The sequence below is a fragment of the Delphinus delphis genome, chromosome 12 (genome assembly GCF_949987515.2).
Source record: "Delphinus delphis chromosome 12, mDelDel1.2, whole genome shotgun sequence".
Taxonomy (NCBI): Eukaryota; Metazoa; Chordata; class Mammalia; order Artiodactyla; family Delphinidae; genus Delphinus; species Delphinus delphis.
In genome coordinates, this window is record NC_082694.2 from 4,033,752 (window position 1) to 4,053,115 (window position 19,364).

The 19,364-nt window shown below is 55.4% G+C and overlaps 1 protein-coding gene and 1 long non-coding RNA gene across 3 annotated transcripts; one reads left to right on the forward strand and one right to left on the reverse strand.

The window, feature by feature from the left end:
• Nucleotides 1-212: 212 nt before the first annotated feature.
• Nucleotides 213-7,053, forward strand: LOC132435546 (uncharacterized). Of its 2 annotated transcripts, none has more exons than XR_009521575.1 (3): nt 213-500; nt 5,844-5,912; nt 6,909-7,053. It is a non-coding gene; the product is annotated as an uncharacterized lncRNA (long non-coding RNA). The 2 variants fall into 2 exon arrangements; XR_009521576.1 differs by lacking the exon at nt 213-500 and adding an exon at nt 4,696-5,064.
• Nucleotides 7,054-13,756: 6,703 nt separating this feature from the next.
• On the reverse strand, nt 13,757-16,891 carry POU3F3 (POU class 3 homeobox 3). The gene has a single exon (XM_060027225.1). The coding sequence runs from the start codon at nt 16,889-16,891 to the stop codon at nt 15,368-15,370; it is 1,524 nt and encodes a 507-aa protein (XP_059883208.1). The 3' UTR covers nt 13,757-15,367.
• Nucleotides 16,892-19,364: the final 2,473 nt, after the last annotated feature.

Sequence of the window (19,364 nt, forward strand, 5' to 3'; positions counted from 1 at the left end):
GCCCTGCCGCGGAAAGGGGTGCGTCTCCCAGACCCGGAACACGCAGCAGCGAGACCTTCCTTTGTGCCTACACTTGGCTGTGAACTTTCCCGCGCGGTGGGTTCTCCTTTAAGAAAGTAGCGATCTCTATGAATATTTAATGCCAGGCACGGGCCGGCGGGGCGGACGCGAGCCCCGCGCCCGGGTCCCCGCAGCCGCGACGGGGGCCGGGGGCCGGTGGGCCGGGGGCGAGAGACGGGCTGGGGCGCGCGGCCCGTCGCGTTCATTTCCTTAAGAAAGCGGGCGGCGCGGTCGGAAGGACGATTTTGGCCCCGGCCGCCTTCCCCCCCCCCACCCCGCCCCGTACCCGGTTTTCTGCTAGAAGCGGGCTCGGGAGCTCTGAGCCCCAAGTGTACGCTCTTGTCTTTGATGGTATCGACCAAGTGCGGTTTCAAATTCAGTTGCCCCGACTGAGGCCGGTTTCCTGTCTGTGTGCGCAGTGGATGGAAGGACCGCGCCGGGTGAGTCCAGAGCGCGGGGAGCGGGCAGCCGGGCCGGCGGTGGAGGGGGAGGGCCGCCTGGCAGAGGCAGGCCTCCGGCTGGCTGGGTTCTGAACTGGGGAGCCAGGTGGAAACGGAGACCCCGGCAGAGAGGAGCGTGGGTGGGTGGGTGGGGGGATGGGGAGGTGATAAGGGACGAGGGGTCGCGAAGCCTGGAGCCCAGGCGGCAGCTGGTGGGAAGGTCTGGCGCGCCTCGCAGCCGTGTCCCTCTGCAAAGACCCGGGGCAACTTTCCCTCGCCGCCGCTGACCCTCTTCCTGCGAAGGAATAAAGTGAACTTGCTCAGCTACTCGATTCCGCTGGCGGTTCAGTTCTTTCTGCTTTGGTATTGAGTTTCTTTTCCACCTTTCAGTGTGAACAGCCTTTGTGTCCTTAACTCTAAGGTGTGCGTTTATGTATACATATATTCTATAGTGTGTATATATATGAAATATATATGAAATAGTGTGTATATATATTCTATAGTGTGTGTGTGTGTGTATATATATATATATATATATATATACACACATATCTATGAAATCTCCTAGGTACTTTATGATCCCATCTGGATAAATTAAAACCCAGATCTGTAATGTTTATTCTTAGTTTACAAAAGGCAGGGAAAAAAATGTGTGAGACACATGTCTGCAAGTATATCAAAAGTACTTTCCCTTCTGCTGGAAAAAGTTGCCTGCAAATGGCTTCCCTTCACTGATCCTGGACCACCTCTACTTCTCCAGGAAACTAAATCGGGTCATAACTAAAGCACCCATCAGACCAAGCAATTAAGTGCCAATAATGACTATTAATGACTATTAATGACTGTATTACTAATGATTGGAGTTGAGGACTCCAAACCACGCTGTTTCAAATTTCTGCCACCCCAGATTTTTATAGCATTCCACCCCCGTAAAGGAGGTAAGAAGACGGATGAAGTTCTCAAAGAGCTCTCCAGTAGGTATCCCATGGTCAAGGTTGAATTTCTTTCTTTCAGTAAAGTTGATTTCTACTTCTGGTAAATAACGGAGTCTTCACTTCTGGCTGCGTCAAGTTATGCGAAGTGTAATTGATGGTGGTGGTTATTTGGTTTGGATACAGAATTTGGTCGTGGGGGGATTGGAAGGGAGGGTGCGTTCTCTCTCCAGTTACTCTGGTAATACTGAGAGCCCTGGAAGATTTTAAGAAACAAGTGTTTTAAATCTTCAGCTGGACTCATGGATATCGGGAAGGCTGGGAACTGGGGAAGTGAGGGCTGGTGAACTCAGGGAGCAAAGGAGAAATAAGGAACTTGGTCTGAAAAAAGATTTTCTTTTTGCTCATGGGTTCACATGGTTTTAGCCTGTCACAGGCTGAGTGACTGTTCAAAAGAAAAGGTTAGTGAGACTCATCTGTTGGTGTAAAGGCTACTGAGGCTGAAGATGGTTCACCAGCCCCCCTTGCCTCTTTCTTGACACCGCTTCTCACCCCAAACGGAAATCCAGGCTCAGTTCTGGGATGGGAGGAGGTGGCAGGGAGGGAGGGAGGGAATACATCGCCACTGGGAGTCCACAGTGAGAAGGGAGGGCAGCTTGCAGGGGCCCTGGCCAGCCACCATGACGCAGGCAGGCTCAGCCACGGGGCAGTCGGAGGTGTCGGGTCACCTCTGCTCGTTCCCCAGCGTTCAGCCCTTCCTGCCAGCCTGTCAGGACACTGGGTGAGCTGAGGCAGTGAATGTGTTCAGGACATCTCCCCAGCACCTCGCTGGCTCCTGGTGGAAGCCAGAGCAGCAGCGCACATCTGGTTCTGATGTATTTACCAGGCTGGTATGGAAATGCCCAGGCTGCACGGCAGAAACCTGAGCTGCTTCCGACCAGTAGAGTCCTCTGCTGAAGGAGCGTGAATGGTTGGATGGTTTCAGAGTGCTGGGTGGCCCCCCGCTCTCCAGGTGAAGCACTTGACCCTACCCCGTTCTGTTTTGTTAGAGTTAATTGCCCTGCAGTGAGGGTACCTCACACCTCAGCCCAGGAGGACAGCAGGGAAGGGGTCCTCCACAGGTAACTGGATGGTGCGGGCTCCTCTTGGACACCTGACAAGTCCCCAAACCTCACCTGAATGAAGTGGGCCTGGGGTGTGCTCTTGCCAGTGGCTCCTTTTGCCTGGCTCAGGCTGTCAGCAGTCCACATAAGACCCTGTGGTCCTGAGAGTCCTGCTACAGCTCCTTGGAGAGGGCGGCCGACCCCAGAGGCTTAACACGACGGCTCCATACTCAACAGCAAATTCCCTGCTGACCCTGAGAATCCCAGGGAAGAGGGGGCTAGAGGCCGGCACGCAGCTCCCGTAACGCGGGGCAGTCTGGGCCCTGCCCACCACTGAGTCTGGTGGCAGGGAGAGGGCCAGGGCTCTGAAATTCTGCTGTTCCGCTTCCTTGGGTCAGCTGCAGACCAGCCTGAGACTGCAAATACCTGTGAACAGGGGAAGGCGTGGAGGCTGGAGCTGGCCCTGTGTCCTACCAGGGTTCTAGGGCCCTGGGAGCCCTCCGAGGTGGCTGGGGGCAGAATACCAGAGGCCATTTGGTCCCTCGCCTTACCTTACAGAAGGCCCACATCATCAAGGTCTGAGAGGACTTGCTTTCCCAGGAAACGCGGGGTGGGGCGGATCTGGTGAGAATTGGAGGCGTTTCCTCAATTTACTTACACCTGGTTTGGAAATTGACATACAGAGGACAGCAAACGCTTTACCCAGATAGGACCTCTGTGGTGTCAGCAAACTTCTCCCCACCTCCCCTGTAGATCCCACTCACCCCCATTAAGTAGCCCAGACGCACTGTTCAAGATGTCAGGTTAGCTGGGGGAAGGAGTTTGATCCGTCCCCTCCACCCAAGTAAGTACAAATGAATTTTGTTCTCAAAAAGAAAACTTAGAGCTTGACACTTTCCCCAGCCAGATGCACCTAAGTTTCACCCAGGTCTCTAGTCAGCGACCGCAACACACCCCCACCTCTTTTTCCTTTCTTTGTGCCTTAAAGTTGCACTTCAGGAGGGTTTATATCATGTTGTTCATGTCAGCAAGCCTCCTTGTCTCCACTCCCACCCATCTCCCTGGATGGAATTGTAGCTGGAAACCACACACACACAAGAAATTCTCTTTAAAAATTTCTGCTATTCTTCCCAACTAGAGGAGTTGACAAGACGCAGACACGTTAAGTTGCAGAAAATACAGTGGACTGATCAGCCGAAATGCATCTCATTTGCACTTGTATGTAGCCGGGGGTAGGAGCCAGTGTCACTCAGGCTGGGCTGACTGGGTGGAATTTCCGAGCAGGCCCCTCCGCAGGGGCCATTTGTGGGGTCGAAGCCCCGGCCCAGCCCAGGCCAGGAGGAGGGCGTAGTGGGAGGCGTCGGGAGGCCTGGCCCGAGGGCTGGAGCCACCTTCGGCAGACCTCCTGTTCTGGGCAGCTCGGGGGGCTGGGAGGCCTGGAGGGGTGGGTGCTGGCAGCTGGATGCCCCAGGTCATCAGCCATTCCCAGGGCCTCCCCCTGGGTTGAATTAAAAAAGGAAACACCTCCGAGGAGAGTCACTGACCACATATTATACCCGCTTCTACCTCTCTCCCAAGGTTTTGTCCCCGTCACCCACTTTGTCCTCATCCACCCACGGGTGGAGGGACACCTCTGCCTGATGCGTTCCTCCACCTACTTCGGGCCTTGAACTCGGACCCTGAGCTTCTCGCTTCCCGCCTGTCTCACTGAACCCCACTCCTGGGCCCCCGAGTTCCCAGGGAAACGTGGGTAGTGCCCTGGGAGCCTTGGAACCCAGCGGGGGCAGTTAGGGGGAAGGCACGGCTCTTTGAGGTGTTCCCACTCTCCAGGCACCCACTCCCCTGCGCTGGTCGCAACTTTGCCCGATCCCGGGGCTAGGGCGCAACTCCTACCCACGTATTCCCACCCGGCAGCTGGCGGCCCAGGCTGCGCTGGGGCGCAGGGTCACCGCTAGGGCTCGGTGGCGGCGGCGTGCGGGGCGCGGGCTGCAGGGGCCGAGGAACTGGGCGCAGGGCCCAGGCCGAGGCCTTGGGAAAGGCCCACCTGCCTCCGTGAGCGCCCCAGCAGCGCGTCCTGGGGGCGTCCTCGCCACCGCGTACCGCTTGCTTTCCTTGCCAAGGCCCTGGTGACTCAGACGCCGCCAACCCCACGAGCTCCCTTCTCCAGCGCTCGGCTCTGGCCGGGCGGGGAGACAGGGAGGCGTGCGCAGTGCTCTAGGCCTCACCGCCGGGCACCCAGGCACCGCCGGGCACCCAGGCACCGCCGGGCACCCTGGCACCGCCGGGCTGGACCGCAGCCCACCACCTTGCCGGGGCCAACCGGGGGCGACGCGTGTTGCCCAACGGGACCAGCGCCTCACCGGGCCGCCGGGGGACCAGCCACGCGCCCTCGCTCGCGGCGGAGCGCGGGGCCGAGGCTGCGACGCCCGGCAGCCAGCCCCGCACCATTGGCAGCCCGGGCACGTCCGCGGAGCCCGGGGGGACGATCAACGGACTCTCCGTCCCGGGAGCTGGGGACACGCCTGTAAGGTGTGTGATGATTTAAAGATCCTTGGTACTACTTTTGCGCGAAGCCTTTGTTCCAGCTTTGTCAGCTTGCGCGCCTTCGGCAGCTCCCCCTCCCGGGCCCTTCCACCCCCATCACCCCCCGCCCCCCCCCAACCCCTGCAGAGAGGGCCTGGCGCAGGGAACCTGCCCGGATCAACTGCCCCGCTCCAGATCCCCTCCTGCAAAATGCTCGTCCCTCGGTTACATCTCCCCTTCGCGCTTGGGGCAAATGAACACGGTTTGCACCGCCTTCGCCTTTGGGGCGAGGTTCTCCCAGAACAGGGTTTCTGAATGTGACCTCGGACTGCGGCGGCGGCGGCGGCGGCCTCCTGCTGCCGGTGAGAGAGCAGCTTTCTAGCCACAGGCCGGGGCGACCGGGGTGCGCACAGCAGGGCCATGGGTAGGGGGTAACCTGCCCTCCCACGGTAAGAATTTGAGGATTCAGACGAAAAGAGCAGGTTAAGGATAACACGGCCGTGAACTAACTTGACTCCTACTGGCAACAGGGCCACCAGGGCCCGGTATTCCCGGGTAGGGTGGCCCTCTCCCAGCCCCCAAATTAGGTACAACTCCTCTTTTAGCCAAAGTACAGCTGGATGCAGGGTGTTTAAAGGCTACTCTGGCAAACAGGAGGTACAGAGAATGACTGTTCCCATACACACAGGCTTGCATGCGTCGTCGTATGTGGCTACACATCTCCCGTTTCTCCCTAGTGTTTTTAAATTAAAGCTATTTAATTTGTCTCCATTCCTTCCTTCTAGGCCTTTATGCCTGCACATAGACATTTGGAGAAAAATCAAGTGTGAGCACCTCTCCCCGCAGAAAGTTCTGTATGTTACGTAACACACTCACACGGGGATTCCTCGGGTTACCAGTTTGCTCCCATCAGCCAGCACTTGGCTTTTGGGCTGGGGTAGGGGTGTCAGGGTGATGCACACGGATGTGGCGGCTTCACTGGGGGGGAGGCGCTTTTCTTCCCCCTTCTTGAAGTCCCAGTTCAAGGCCCAGGAACAAAGGGAGAGGTAACTGATCTGTCCTCTGGTCTCTCTCCCTTCACTTCCACCCCCCCTCACCTGCAGACCTGCAGGCCCTCCTCCTTGATAAACAGAGGAAAGCCTGTGAGTTCAGGTACACAAGTAAGTAGTGCTGACCTGCGAGGCTCCCCCACTGAAAATCAAAAACCCCATTTTAGGTGTGCCTTGAGTCCCCACCACCTCCTCTCCCCCAGATGTCACTGGACCCAAGGCTATCTGCTTAGCCTCCCTCTCTTGTGAAAAACATCCAGGACAACTATTAAATAGTTCCTGGAAGAGTTAAAGACATCTCTCAGGTTTGAAACAGTTTTTTAAAGCCCTGTTTGGAAGAAATCTTGGAGAAGTACAAAGCATAATCAGTGGGATGGCCCGAGCAAGTTTGAAAGATTTCTCCCCCAAAACGTTAACTAAAAAGAGTTTGTAGGTGTTGTTTTCTTTACTGATGGGTGTTTCCCTGTTGTAACCTACAGATTCTCAAGACCAAGCTAGTAAGACATTTAGTTTCATTTTGTTAGTTTCTGGGTGACACGATACTTTCCGATTAGACCTAATTTATTTATTTTTTAAAAACTCTGCTGGAGAGTTTTCAACCTTGGAAATATAAATGAAGCATAGACTCTCCCTCTGAGATTCTCACATGGGCAGAATGGAAGGACCCTGCCTGGCTCCCCTTCACACCTGGAAGTTGCCCTGCCTGAACCTAGGTGGACTGAGGGTGACAGGTTTGGGCATCTTTTATTTCAGTGCTGGCGCAAGGCGAGCTCTTTGAAATGAGTATCTATTCTATTTCAGAGTGCAGTGTCCCAGTCGGCTAAATGGGCTTGTCTTCTGCCAGGAGGGACACAGTCCTGCAGGACAGAACAAATGTTGGATCTCCCAGGAAGCTCTTCGTCAAAACATCCCTTGCCCTTTTGTTTTTGTTTTTGAATTAAAAGATGTGTTTTCTTTCCTCTCAGTGTTTGTCCTGTTATTTTGTGGCTACAACAATGAAACGTGGAAAACAGTTATTCTTTTTTGTCCTCTGTAAATGTCTCATTTGGGGACCTCGGGAAGCTCCAAACCTACCTCAGGTGTGTCCTGTGCTTTTGATGTTGACTCCTTACTCACTGGGGTGCCCAGAGACTCACACTAGGTTCCCCCTTCCCCTGGGCATCCTTTCTCTCCCAAACAATGCCCCTCTCGCAACTCGAAACTCGCAGGGGAAAGGGACTTACTTAGAGAAAGCATCCCAAGTTAATAAAGACCAGACTCAAGTTCTCCAGGTAAGCGATGCTTATACTGGGGGCAAGAAAGCCAAGAACCAGCATCACCCCAGGGGCGACTCCTGTCAGGAGGGAGTGAGGGCAGCAGGCACATTGCCACAGAAATGGCTAAAACTATGGCAACTACGTGAGGTTTACGGTTAAATTCTGCTATATTCCCAGCCAGCTCAAGTTATTTAAATTTTAGTTTTGTTCACACACGTGCACACACACCCCAACTAGGGTTAAGTTACCAGCACAATTTCCCTGGGCAACTCTGGTGACAGGAACCACTGCCAACAAACTTATTTTCTGAAGAGTAAAAAGGAAAAAAAAAACACACACAAAACCTCTGCATGTCTTTTAAACGGTTATTTTATACTATTTAACATCCCCACAGACAGGAATTGGCCGGGACACCACTGCTTCTTTTTCTAGGAACAGGTAAACTAACCATTCTTCTTCCCCTCCCCCAAGACGCAGCTATTTTTAAAAGCTAAAATTTCTCTTTCCAAAGGGAGGAGAAGGAACAAATTCCATTAATGAATTACGTACATGGAATGTGGCTTGTCTAGGGCAATTGTATTTGTAAATAAATGGCTTCCTGTTTATTATGTACATGTTCCTGAGAACTCTGATGCCTCTGAGCACTTAATATAACAAATATTCAACTTCTGGTTTAATTTCCACTGGGTTTCTTTCTTTTTCTTTTCTTTTCTTTCATTCTTTTTTTTTTTTTTTTTTTTTTTGTATTCACTACAAAGAAATCAGGTTAAATTAAGTCAGTTGGGGGGCGGTGTTCAGGATCTTGAAGCGTCCAGGCTGACCGGGGGAAAAGTAACCTCTTAAGTTCTCACGTTTACCAAAGTGCGAGCGAAGGGGGCTGGCTCCCTGGAAATGCTGCTGTAATCAATCTGGGGAGTTTCACTTTTGCCCCCGGATCTTTCTAAAGCTGACCATGGCCTCCTGTGGCAGCTTGAGAGGCGAAGCCGGCGCGATCCTGCTGGCGGGCGGCTTGGGCACCGACCCGCCGCCTGGCAAACCCGCCTCCCCTGCGGCCGCATTCGCCCACCGCCCGCTCAGGGTCGCCGCGCAGGCCAGCGGCCCGCAGCCCCCGGACGGGGATCGCGATGCGGCCGGGCACACGCGGCCGACCCCAGCGTTCGTGGGGCGCCCGAGTTCCCCCCCCCCCACCCCCGGGGGCGACGGCTGGGCCTGGAGCCCCGAAGTCCACCAAGCGCCGGCCTCCCGCCGTCCGGCCTCCGCTCGAATCCCGAACAAAGCAGCGCCCCGTGCCCCAGGCCGGCCCCGCTGACCCCTGCTTCCCGGCCCCCCCCCCTCTTCGGACTGCAGCCCAGGGCTGGAGCCTGCTCCGAGCCGGTGCGTCCCCTCCCTGCGCTGCACCCTTCGGGAAGGGACACGCCGTGCCCCCGATGGAAGCCCCAGGCCCGGGTCTCTGGCCCCGACCCAGGTCCTCGGAGACCCGGGGCTCCAGCTCCGTCTTTACTTTTCCTCCAGGGCCCTCGGGCGTGGGCCCCAGAGAGGGTCGGTCAGCAGGCCCTGAGCTCAGCTTTCTCAGCTCCACGGTCATCGAATTCCCGGCAGAGCAGGCCGGGCCCCAGGACGGAAAATCCGCAAACGTGGAGCAGAGGGCAACAGGCCTTTCTACCCTGGTGTTCCCAGAAGTGTCTCCAGACGCCCGGAGCCTGAGCCGCGCTGGGCTCAGCCGCCCCCCCAGCCCACCCGGGAAACTTCCACAAGTTCGCAGCCCGCTCCTCAGGTTCTTAGGTTTTCTCCAGCTACCGGCCTTGTCGATTGCTCTGCCAACTGTCCTTTAGTCTCTAGGGCTCCCGAGGCCTGAGTCGGTCCAGAATTATGATAATCATTGTTATTATCAGGCTGGGGACGGAGCGCAGAAGCAGAGGATGGGGGCTGAGGGACAGAGAAGAAATGCTGATGAAGGGGGATATTTCAACCTGTTTCAAAAAGTTTCAGTTGACAATTATCAGTAACCCCGATAGACAACTCCATTAAAAAAAAATTTACTACTGCTCTTGAAAAGCCGTTATTTTTTACATCGCTTTTAGGAAGATAGATGAACAAAACCTCGCGTTTCAAGCCGTTTTGATCTGTAATTAAACGGCAGGACCGGTTTGTATTCTCCTACGGCTTTTACAGAAGTTGCAGTGATCCAAAGTCGGGTTGCTGTGTCAGAGTGGCATTTTTATTAATGAGAATACAAAAAGCTTGCATATTCTTAGCCCTGCTTGAATTTAGTTGCTAAGCAACCGGTGTATGGTAATTCATCCGCGAAATTTAAATCTTTGAGAAAGGATCTTGCGTTTTGCTGAATGGTCGCCACGAGGAAAACAGCTTGTGGGACTGTCCGCAGCTGTTACGGCCGGGCCGCCGGGCAGAGCCGGGCCGGGCAGGGTCGGGCCACCCTCCCCCGCCCCGCGAGCGCCACCGCCCCACCTGGGCGCCGGGCCCCGCGCTGCATCCGCGAGGGAGGCGGGCGTCTGAAGCCTGCGGCCTGAGGCCGGCACCACCCTCCCCCTCTCCTCCGATCTCCCACTTCCACCTGCGGCAGACCTTGCACCTGAGCCAGCCGTCTGCACCCCAAGGTGGAGGGGCCAGGCCGCGACCCCGCGCCGCCCCCCTCCCAGCGCCCGCGCCCCCAGGCCCGCAGCGCGCGCACACCCGGCCGCCGCGAGCACGCCGGTTGCCCTCTTCCCAGACCCCTCTGAGGTCACTTCCAGGAGGACTCTTCCTCAAGGAAGATCCGACTCATACAGAACGCAGCCCACAGCCCTCCAGAAGGCCAGGCGGCCGCCACAGGCCGGCAGTGACATCATAGGCTCCTGCTTGCCACGCTCGCGCCCGCATTTTAGGAGACAGGAACAAACACGGATGTGAAATCAAGAATGAAAGAGACAGTAATCTAATTAATAGGCCATGAGCCAGGCTAACAGAATCAAAGAATCTGATTACACAAGTACCCCTCTTGCTATCTCCGCCGCCCCGCCCACACCCGTCTCCTCCAGCCTCCCCGCCGCTTCCTTTGCTAGGTTGGAAAGTCCAGGAGGCAAACCCAGAGCCCTCCGATTTCCTCACTGAAATCAAGATCAAGCCCACGGTGGGGCTCCATCAGCCGGGAGGTCACGTGGGTGACCTTCGGGCCCTCGGAACAGCCGCTCTGAGGAACTGAGATGACCAAGTGACCTACAGAATTTGCAAAGCTGGAGAGGTGACCCCTACACTTCCTACAAGTATCACTCTCAACCACAACCACGACCACGACCACGACCACCATCACTACACCTGCACTGATTGCTTCTGCTGTAACAGGACCAGGAGAGAGCCATTCTTCACTCAGAGCCATTTTAAGAGGGTCCACTTTTTCAAAAAACCATAGCACAACTCTTTTTCCACATCACCTTGCTTCTGGGTCACCGATAACCTCCAAGTTTTAACTCTCCTTCCACACCCTTCCCCACCACAGACATCTGAGCACAGCCAGGTACTAGGTTTTATCACTGCTACATAGCATCTGTTCTAATAGGTCCAGTCAGCCATGTGCAATTCATGAAAGAAGTGGATTCTCTCATTTCTATCCTTCTGCCTTGAAAAAAACCAGGTCCACCTCCTAAATAATTAATTTCAAGTCTGCATCCAGTGCCAATACTTGTTGCATCCATTTTAGAGTTTGATTAATTACCCTGGAACTTGGGCAAACCAAACTCAGTGTGGACAGAATGTTTCTTCCTTCAATTTAGTTCTGAAAGCTACAAGTTAATGACGGATCTTTACTCTATTTACATACAAATTGGTGCAAATGTGGCCATCTCTTAAAATGCATTTGGTATAAATATATAAAAGTGTCATTTTTGATTTAGCTTGAAGAGGTTGATCATTTATTACAAAAATAAACGAATAAATACAACAATATATTGTTGCTTCCAACAGGATAAATACTTTACAAATATATAATTTAAAAAACAAATTTAATTGTTAAAATTATTTAAAATATTACACTTATCGATAAAACTATCAATAGCATAGACTGCATTTAATATTAGAACCGATTATTCTCTGAATGTTGAAAACCATTCATACAAAACAGATTATGAGCATGGTAATGAGCGTACACTGGGGGCTACAGGGAAGCAAAGGGAATCTTTAAGATCAATAATGAATAGTTCGGTTTTGGAACAAAGAAGTAGTCCTTGGCTAAGTACTTAAAGAAAAAAAAAAGAAAAAAAAAAAAGGCAGAGCAACAACAACAAAGTGACTATTTTAAATACACCTTGAATGATTTATCGCCCAGACTTGCAGGGGAAGATGGTTGGGTGAATGAGATGGCTGTAGCTTGGACAACTGATCAGAAGCCACGGGAGACTGCAAACTATAAATGGGCCTAGCTTGGGATTAGCCAGATTGATGGAACAGAACTTTGTCACTTTCCTCTGAGTTGGAAGGGGAGGAGGGGGTGGGCTGAAATGGAGGAAACAAACGAACACTTGACGAAGCACAAGACACTTGCGCTACAAAGGAACACAATGACCAAATTCATTAAAAAGATCTGGTGATATATAACAATATTTTCATTATTTACATGTGTAACAATATAAGCCTTAGCACAAAACCTCTCAGTTGTATCTGCCCTCACTTGTTTTGCAACCATGAATTTCATTTTGTAAATACATTCAAAGGGTTGATTTTTTAAAAAAAATATGGAGTGCAAGCATGAGCTCACTTTAAAAAAATACAAAATAATGGAATAAAATGGGCCAGCTTTCCCAGCTGCTCTAAGTTACTCTGCTACCTCTAAATCAGAGCTTCTTCCAAAGTAAACAGCAAAGGTTACTTTTTAATAGAAAACAGGGTGAAATCCAATGTTAGTTCTTTTGTTGTCAGCCAAATCATGTAAGCGAATGCCTCCTAACATTTGAAATAGACCCATTCTCTGTCTGATCAACCACTACCAGTCCTGCAGGGAACATAGGTTTTCATCTCACGCGCCAGTAGCATCCACCCTATAAAAACAACCACACCCGATCCTCAGCTTTCCAATAAGGCCTTCCGTGCTTGCCCCTGTGGACCCTCAAAAAATGATAAAGTTTGTCACCACCCCCCACTCCAGGTTGTAAATTTGCTGGGCAAAGAGATTACAATAGCAAGACAAATAGGAAACGAGAAGGCAAAGAAAAGTAAATTGTGGTTTCTTGTTTTCATTTTTTCCCTGTTCTCTGTTTAATAAATATGGCCTTTTTCAGATTTCACAAATCAAAATGATTGTGATTTTTAGTACGATTTGGTGTTTAAAATAATGCAACCCAATACACGGCCATCTGGCTGGGCTTGATTTATGAAAGTGACACAGGGTCTGTCTGGAAGAAATAACTGCTCCTTGTTGCTCTCACAGTTTTCCGGGTTTTTTAACCCCTGCATTGATATCACAGGGAGAGGGAGTAAAGATGAGAGAAGAGGCAAAAAGTGAGTGACAGCTCAATGAGATTAGGGGGAAACTAATCTACAAAATCATTGCTTTATCACCCCCAAATACTTTTTTTTTTAAAGTACAATACGAAGGGACTCAAGGAAGCAGAGCCTTTTGCGTCTTGTTTCTTACAACCTGAGGCATTACACTTTCATTTTCCCACATTGTAAATATTGATACATTAACTTGATAAATGTGACCGCTCTGCAGGGTGTATCTAAAGAGTGATCAAAAAGTGAAAACCCCCAGCACCGGTGAAGAAAATACAGAATCATACTGGGGAAAGAGGGAAACACAGAAAAAATGTAGAAGCTTAAGTCTGAGCTGGTGATCACACTGAGGGTAATGCAGTGTGGTCCACAATGAGGGGTTTAGAACTACATTCTCCCATATGATAGAGAAAACAAACAAAACACCCCCCCAACCGGCTTAATAATTTAAACTTAATTACGTATAGTTATTAATGGGAAGTAATTGATATAAAAATATTTCATCGACTTGTAAGCTATTCTTTACCACTATTAGTCTTCAGAAAAAAGAGGAAAGAGATGTAGCAATATGATGGGGGAGGGGAGATGAGAGGGAAAAGAGAGGCTAAACTTTGGTGGTGGTGGTGAGCGACTCTGTGTTCACCATTAATAACCAGTTGGCACGTTTTTACTGGGGATGTAGTCCAACATTCTGATAAAGGTGATAAAGGACACAGGTATCTCTGAGAAAAGGACTAGCATTTAGACAATCTCACCTAAAAACACTAAAAACACCCACTAAAATTAAGGGAGGGACAAATTTTGTGAAATTAACAGACTAACAAGGAGTGACTACGTGGTCAGTTACTAGCGGTTTCTGTCATTGCCTTTTATTCTAGATTTGCAAATGTACCTTAGGTGGAGCAGACGGCTTCCTCAGCTCTATTCCTTCAGGATTTGCATTGTAAAAAAATATTTTCTAAAGGACTCTTTTCTTCCCACACAGTGTTTATGCATCAGACACAGACTATTTCATTCTAACAAATTTATTTTCTCGATCAGCTCTTATGGAATCACTACTCAAATTAAATTACAATCAAATGATCACATCAAAAGATACCCTTATTACCTAGCAACTGTCCATATTTTCATTTCATTTTGATTTGTGCTCGTCTGAAAAAAACACGTAATACAAGATCTGGGGAAAAATAAATTACCGTTTTGCAGCAGTTCATAAGTATTCTGAATAAAATATTAAAAGAAGTCATTTAATGAAAATATAAAGCAAATATTTTTAGATCAACAACGGATCTAACAATTCTATATTGCCGTCTTTTGAAAAGTCTGTTTATTAAAACCTACCAAAAACACTGCTTGGAAAGGGCAGTATTATATAATCACATCCACAGCACCCATTCAATCAAAGTTGGCAACGGATTGAGGAGAAGAGTCCGGAGAAGTGCTGTCTTTCTAAATCCCTTGATCTGAGTCAGTCCAGAAATAAAAAATAAAAAATATTAATAAAAAAAATATTAGCGGTGGCATCTTTAGGCGTCGTCCACCCATCGGAGCGGCAGCCGATAAGCCGGGGTTGGATGCCGGGCCTCGCTCCGCGCCCAGTCCGCCCGCCCGCTCCCGGATTCGCCGGGGCCTCTCCCACTGGCCGCTGGACATCCCCTGCTCCCTCGCCCATCCCTCTGCTCTTTCGAGATGCTTTTATTTCCAAGGTTACTTTGAGGATACGTATTCTTTTTCTTTTGGCTTTGCTATCAGTCTGTTAATTTCAGAAGCTGTGAATACATATATGTATATATATATATTTCTTGTTTTCCAGAGATTGTTCTTTTTTTTCTCCTTCTCGTTTCATAGTCAATTTGTTTGTCCCCAAATGACTTTGATATGGACAAGAATAACAGGGTCCGGGAGCACAGAGTCACCCCTGATTAAACCCGGTGCCTCTGCCTGCTTTCTGGTCGCTCCCAGGAAACAAAGTTTCGGTGGATCTCTCGAGGCGAGGGTGGGGGGGCGGCCCTTTGGAGGGAGGAGGTGGGAGGGAGGGGGGATGCTTTTTTTTAAACAAATGTTTGTTTGTTTGTTTTTAAGAGGATAGGACGAGGCAGGTGCTAAGTGCTCTCCACCGTCGCCCCGTAGGACTTCTCAGGGTGGGAAAAGCCTCGCGAGCGCAGTTTTGGGGCGCTAGGCATCTTCACCCTTCTTTAAAAAGAAGCCCCCAAACGAACCCCCACCAGAGTAGAAACGAGATCTTACGATCGCCCCCTTTTTTCTTCCGGTTTTGCCACGGTCGTGTATATAAAACAGTCTGGGCATTTCTAGGCTTTGTTTGTTTGTTTCGCCCCTCCTTCCTTGGACTTCAAACAACGTCTCCTCGGTGCGTCCCTCTCCTTTCCCCCCGAGGGCGGGCAGGCCTGTCTTTGGGAGGAGGGGAGGGCGGCCCGGCCCGCCCGACCGCGGCGGCGGCGGCGGCGGCGTGACAGCGGCGGCGACGGCGGCGGCGGCCCGCTCCGCGCTGCGCCCGGGCCTTCACTGCACGCTTGTCTGCAGCCCGTGGTGCGGCGGCGGCGTGTCGGCGCTCACGGTGCCCACCTGCGAGTAGACGTCGTCAGGCGTCTGCTGCTGGATCCCGGGCGGCGTCATGCGCTTCTCCTTCTGGCGCCGGTTGCAGAACCAGACCCGCACCACCTCCTTCTCGAGCTGCAGGCTGTCGGCCAGGTTGGTGATCTCCTGCGCAGAGGGCTTGGGGCACTTGAGGAAGTGGCTCTCGAGCGCGCCCTTGACGCTCACCTCGATGGAGGTCCGCTTCTTGCGCTTGCGGCCCTGCGCCGCGATCTTGTCGATGCTCGTGGGGCTGCCGGTGCTCGAGTCCGCCTCCTCCAGCCACTTGTTCAGCAGCGGCTTGAGCTTGCACATGTTCTTGAAGCTCAGCTGCAGGGCCTCGAAGCGGCAGATGGTGGTCTGCGAGAACACGTTGCCGTACAGGGTGCCCAGCGCCAGCCCCACGTCGGCCTGCGTGAAGCCCAGCTTGATGCGCCGCTGCTTGAACTGCTTGGCGAACTGCTCCAGGTCGTCGGACGTCGGCGTGTCCTCGTCCGAGTGCGGGTCGTGGCTGTTGAGTCCGGGCCCCGCGCCGCCGCCGCCGCCGCCGCCGCCGTGGTGCGGGGGTCCCTGCGCGTGGTGCGGGTGCGGCGGGTGCGCGTGCGCGTGGTGGTGGTGGTGATGGTGATGCTCGGCCAGGTCGGGAGTGTCCCCGCGCACCAGCCCCGGGTGCACCAGGCTCTGGGCGCCGCCGCCCGCGCCGCCGCCGCCGCCACCTCCCGGCCCCGGGGGCGCGCTCAGCATGCCGTTCACCGTGAAGCCCCCGGGCTGCGAGTAGAGCAGGCTCTGCGGCGGCGGCTGCTGGCCCCCGGCCATGGACGGGAGGTGCGCGGCGGCGGCGGCGGCGGCGGCAGCGGCGGCGGCGGCGGCGGCGGCCCCCCAGCCCCCGGGGTGGCCCTGGTGCGGCGGCGGCGGAGGCGGCGGCGGCCCGAGGTGCGGCGGCCCGCGGTGGTGCAGCGCGGTGCCCGCGTGCAGGTCGTCGCGCCCCGCGCCGCCCTTCACGTCGGGGCCCTGGGGCGGCGGTGGCGGCGGCGGCGGCGGCGGCTGCTGGGGGCTGCCGGCCATTCCCACGGCGCTGCCGGACCACGGCGAGCTCGCCTCCACGGCGGCGGCGGCGGCGGCCGCGGCGGCGGCGGCGGCGTGGGGCAGGGCCGTCACCCACTGGTGCGCGTGGCTCAGCATATGGCCGCCGTTGCTGGCGGCCATGGCCCCCTGCATGAAGTCGCTCTGCACCATCTTGACAGAGGCCGGGTCCCCCCGGTAGGCACCCGAGGTCACGGCGGCGCTGCCGGGCGGCATGCCACCGCCGCCGCCGCCCGCCCCGCCGCCGCCGCCGCCGCCCCCGCCGCCGCCGCCGCCGCCGCCGGCCCCCGCCGCGTCCGAGTGGACGATGGAGCCGGCCGCTAGCAGGCTGTTCCCCGGCAGGTAGGGGTTAGAGGCCGCCGTGGCCATCCCGCTCCGCTCCCGCCACCCTACCGCCGCCACCACCGCCGCCGCCGCCGCAGCAGCGGCCGCGGCCGCCGCCGCCGCCGCCGCCGCGCCCCCCCGCCTCCCCCCGCTCCGCCCCCGCCCCGGGCCCCCGCCGGCCCCGCCGCCGCCGCCGCCGCCTCCGCCCCCGCCGCCGCAGCCGCGGCCGCCGGCTGCAGCTGCAAGGCCGCTGGGCAGGGCGCGGGGGTCGCCGGCCGGCCTTGGTCAGCAGCCGCCGCCGCCGCAGCCGCCGCCGCAGGAGCCGCGCTCCGGGGAGGGGGGCTCGCTTCTCGGCGGGGCGCGCTCCGTGGCCGCCCCCCTCAGGGGGGGTCGTGGCCGCCCCCCAGCCCCGGCGCGATCGGCTTGCTCCAGCGGGGCTCGCCGGGCGGGGCGCGGGCCTGCGCCGGGGCTCCTGGCCGGGCGCGCCGGCTCGCGCTCCTCCTCCTGTCCTCGGGCGAGCGCGGACTCTGCCGGGGCGCGGGGCTCGGTCCACCTGCTAAGTGGAGGTTTCGCTGGAGGCAACAAAGAAAGCAGCCGTTCCTTTCTTCTGGACCAAACCGTGGACGACCGGCGACCGGCCGCTCCTCGCCGCCTCCTCAGGAACGCAGCTCACTCGTCTCCCCTTGGAGTAGTAAAACTTTTTTTTGTCCTTGAAGGCGTGGTGATGCTGGCTGCTCGCGTGCGGAGAGGAGAGGCTGGCTCCTGCTCTCCCCCTCCGGTCCTCTCGTTTCAAGTTTTGTTCTGTCCTAGGAAAACTTCTGGCGCTGGTGCATTTCTCTGAAGTTGCTATTGCCGGAGCTCGTGGTTGCCTCTGAAACAACAGTCCTTTTTCATTCTCCTCGCAACAGTCACAGTCTGATGCGACATCTTTCCTTTTGGGTAGAAATTAGGAGACAAATATAACAAGGAAAAAAATTGAACAGGAGAAAAAGGAGGTCGAGTTTCTCGGTTACCTTGCTGCTGATGGTTGGGGTTGGTGTTTTATTTTTTTCCCAGCAGAGGTCTGCAGGAGGAGGAAGAAGAGTGCACTGGTGGAGGTGGAGATGTGTGTGTGCATATAGGGGATCCTTGATACACAACCAACTCCAGTGGCACGACGCACGGCTCGGAGGCTGCCCCGACGGCGCTGGCGCTGGCCGTGCCGGAGCGGAGTTGCCGCGGGAGCTCGCTCTGCGCCCTGGTTCGCGCGCTCTCCCTCTCTCTTCCCCTCTCCCTCCCTCCCTCGCTCTCGCTCTCGCTCTCTCGCCCTCTCGCCCGCCCGCTCGGATCTGACAGTTCGCTCTCTGTCCCTCCCTCTCCGAGCGGGGACTGTCGAATGTTTACCCTCCGCCGCGAGCGCGCACCCACCACTGCACTTTCCCAAATACAAGGAAGTCGAGCACCAGGGCCCCCGCTGATTGGCTACCCGCTGGGTGATTGGCAGGTCCGGAATGACTGGCTCAGGACGCGCGGCCCCCCTTCCGGCCGTTCCGATTGGTTGCTTTTTAATTTAGGCAGAGCGTCGTAGAAGCTGGAAATCTGTCGTCCCCCCCCTCCCCCCGCCTCCTCCCTCCGGTTCGCCACTTTCTCCTCCCCGCCCCTCCTCCGCCACCCCCTCCGCCACATCTTAACTCTTAGTGTCCGGCCGAGACGTAGGCTTTCCCTCCGTGGCTCTGGGCATCTCAATAGGTCTGGGAGGGGGAGGGGGAGGGGGAGGGAAGAAAGGGAAAGGAGGCGGGGGGCGTGCGGGGGTCCGAAGGAGAACGTAGAGGGGAAAATCGTGAAAAATAGCAACCTACCCACTCCACCTGGTACCGCGTTGTGCTGCCGTCCTCCCCGCCCCCCACCCCATCCCAGAGATCGGTAACGCGCCCGGCACGGATGTGCCATTCACGCCAATACCTATAGGCAGATGTGTCCCCAGTGGTTTCAAAGTTTCCTTGCTCCTCCACCAGCCGGCCCCCGTCCCCGCCTCGGCGGGGGTGGGAAGGGGGAGCTGGCGGCGCCGAGAGCCGGGGTAGCGGCCGCGCTCCTTGGAAATCCGCCACCGCAACTTTCCGCAGCCGCTTCGCGCCGGCAGCCGCCCCCTTTGTTTAAGTTCTCGGATGCCATAGTCTGGGAAACCTGCAGCCCGGGACCAGCGCCGGGCCCGCGCGTGCGAGAAGGACCGCAGGCTGCAGCGCGCTCCCCACCCCCGCCTCTCCCTTCCCCCGCCCCCTCCGCCGGGATTCCGGCGAGGATCGCGCGTGCCCTTGCGAGTCCCGGGGTGCCAGGCGGCGGAGCGCTCGGCCGACCTTCCCCCTAGACACACCGTTAGTGTGTCTCCCCCCGACCCCCCCGATCCCCCCCCCCCGACCCCCAAAGGCGTCGGGAAGCCTGCAGCAGCGGGAGCGGCCTAAGGAAGCGGATCCGCCTGCCGCGCCCTCCACCGCTCACACTGTGTGCGGGTGCGTGTGTGTATTTCTTTATTTCGGTGCGG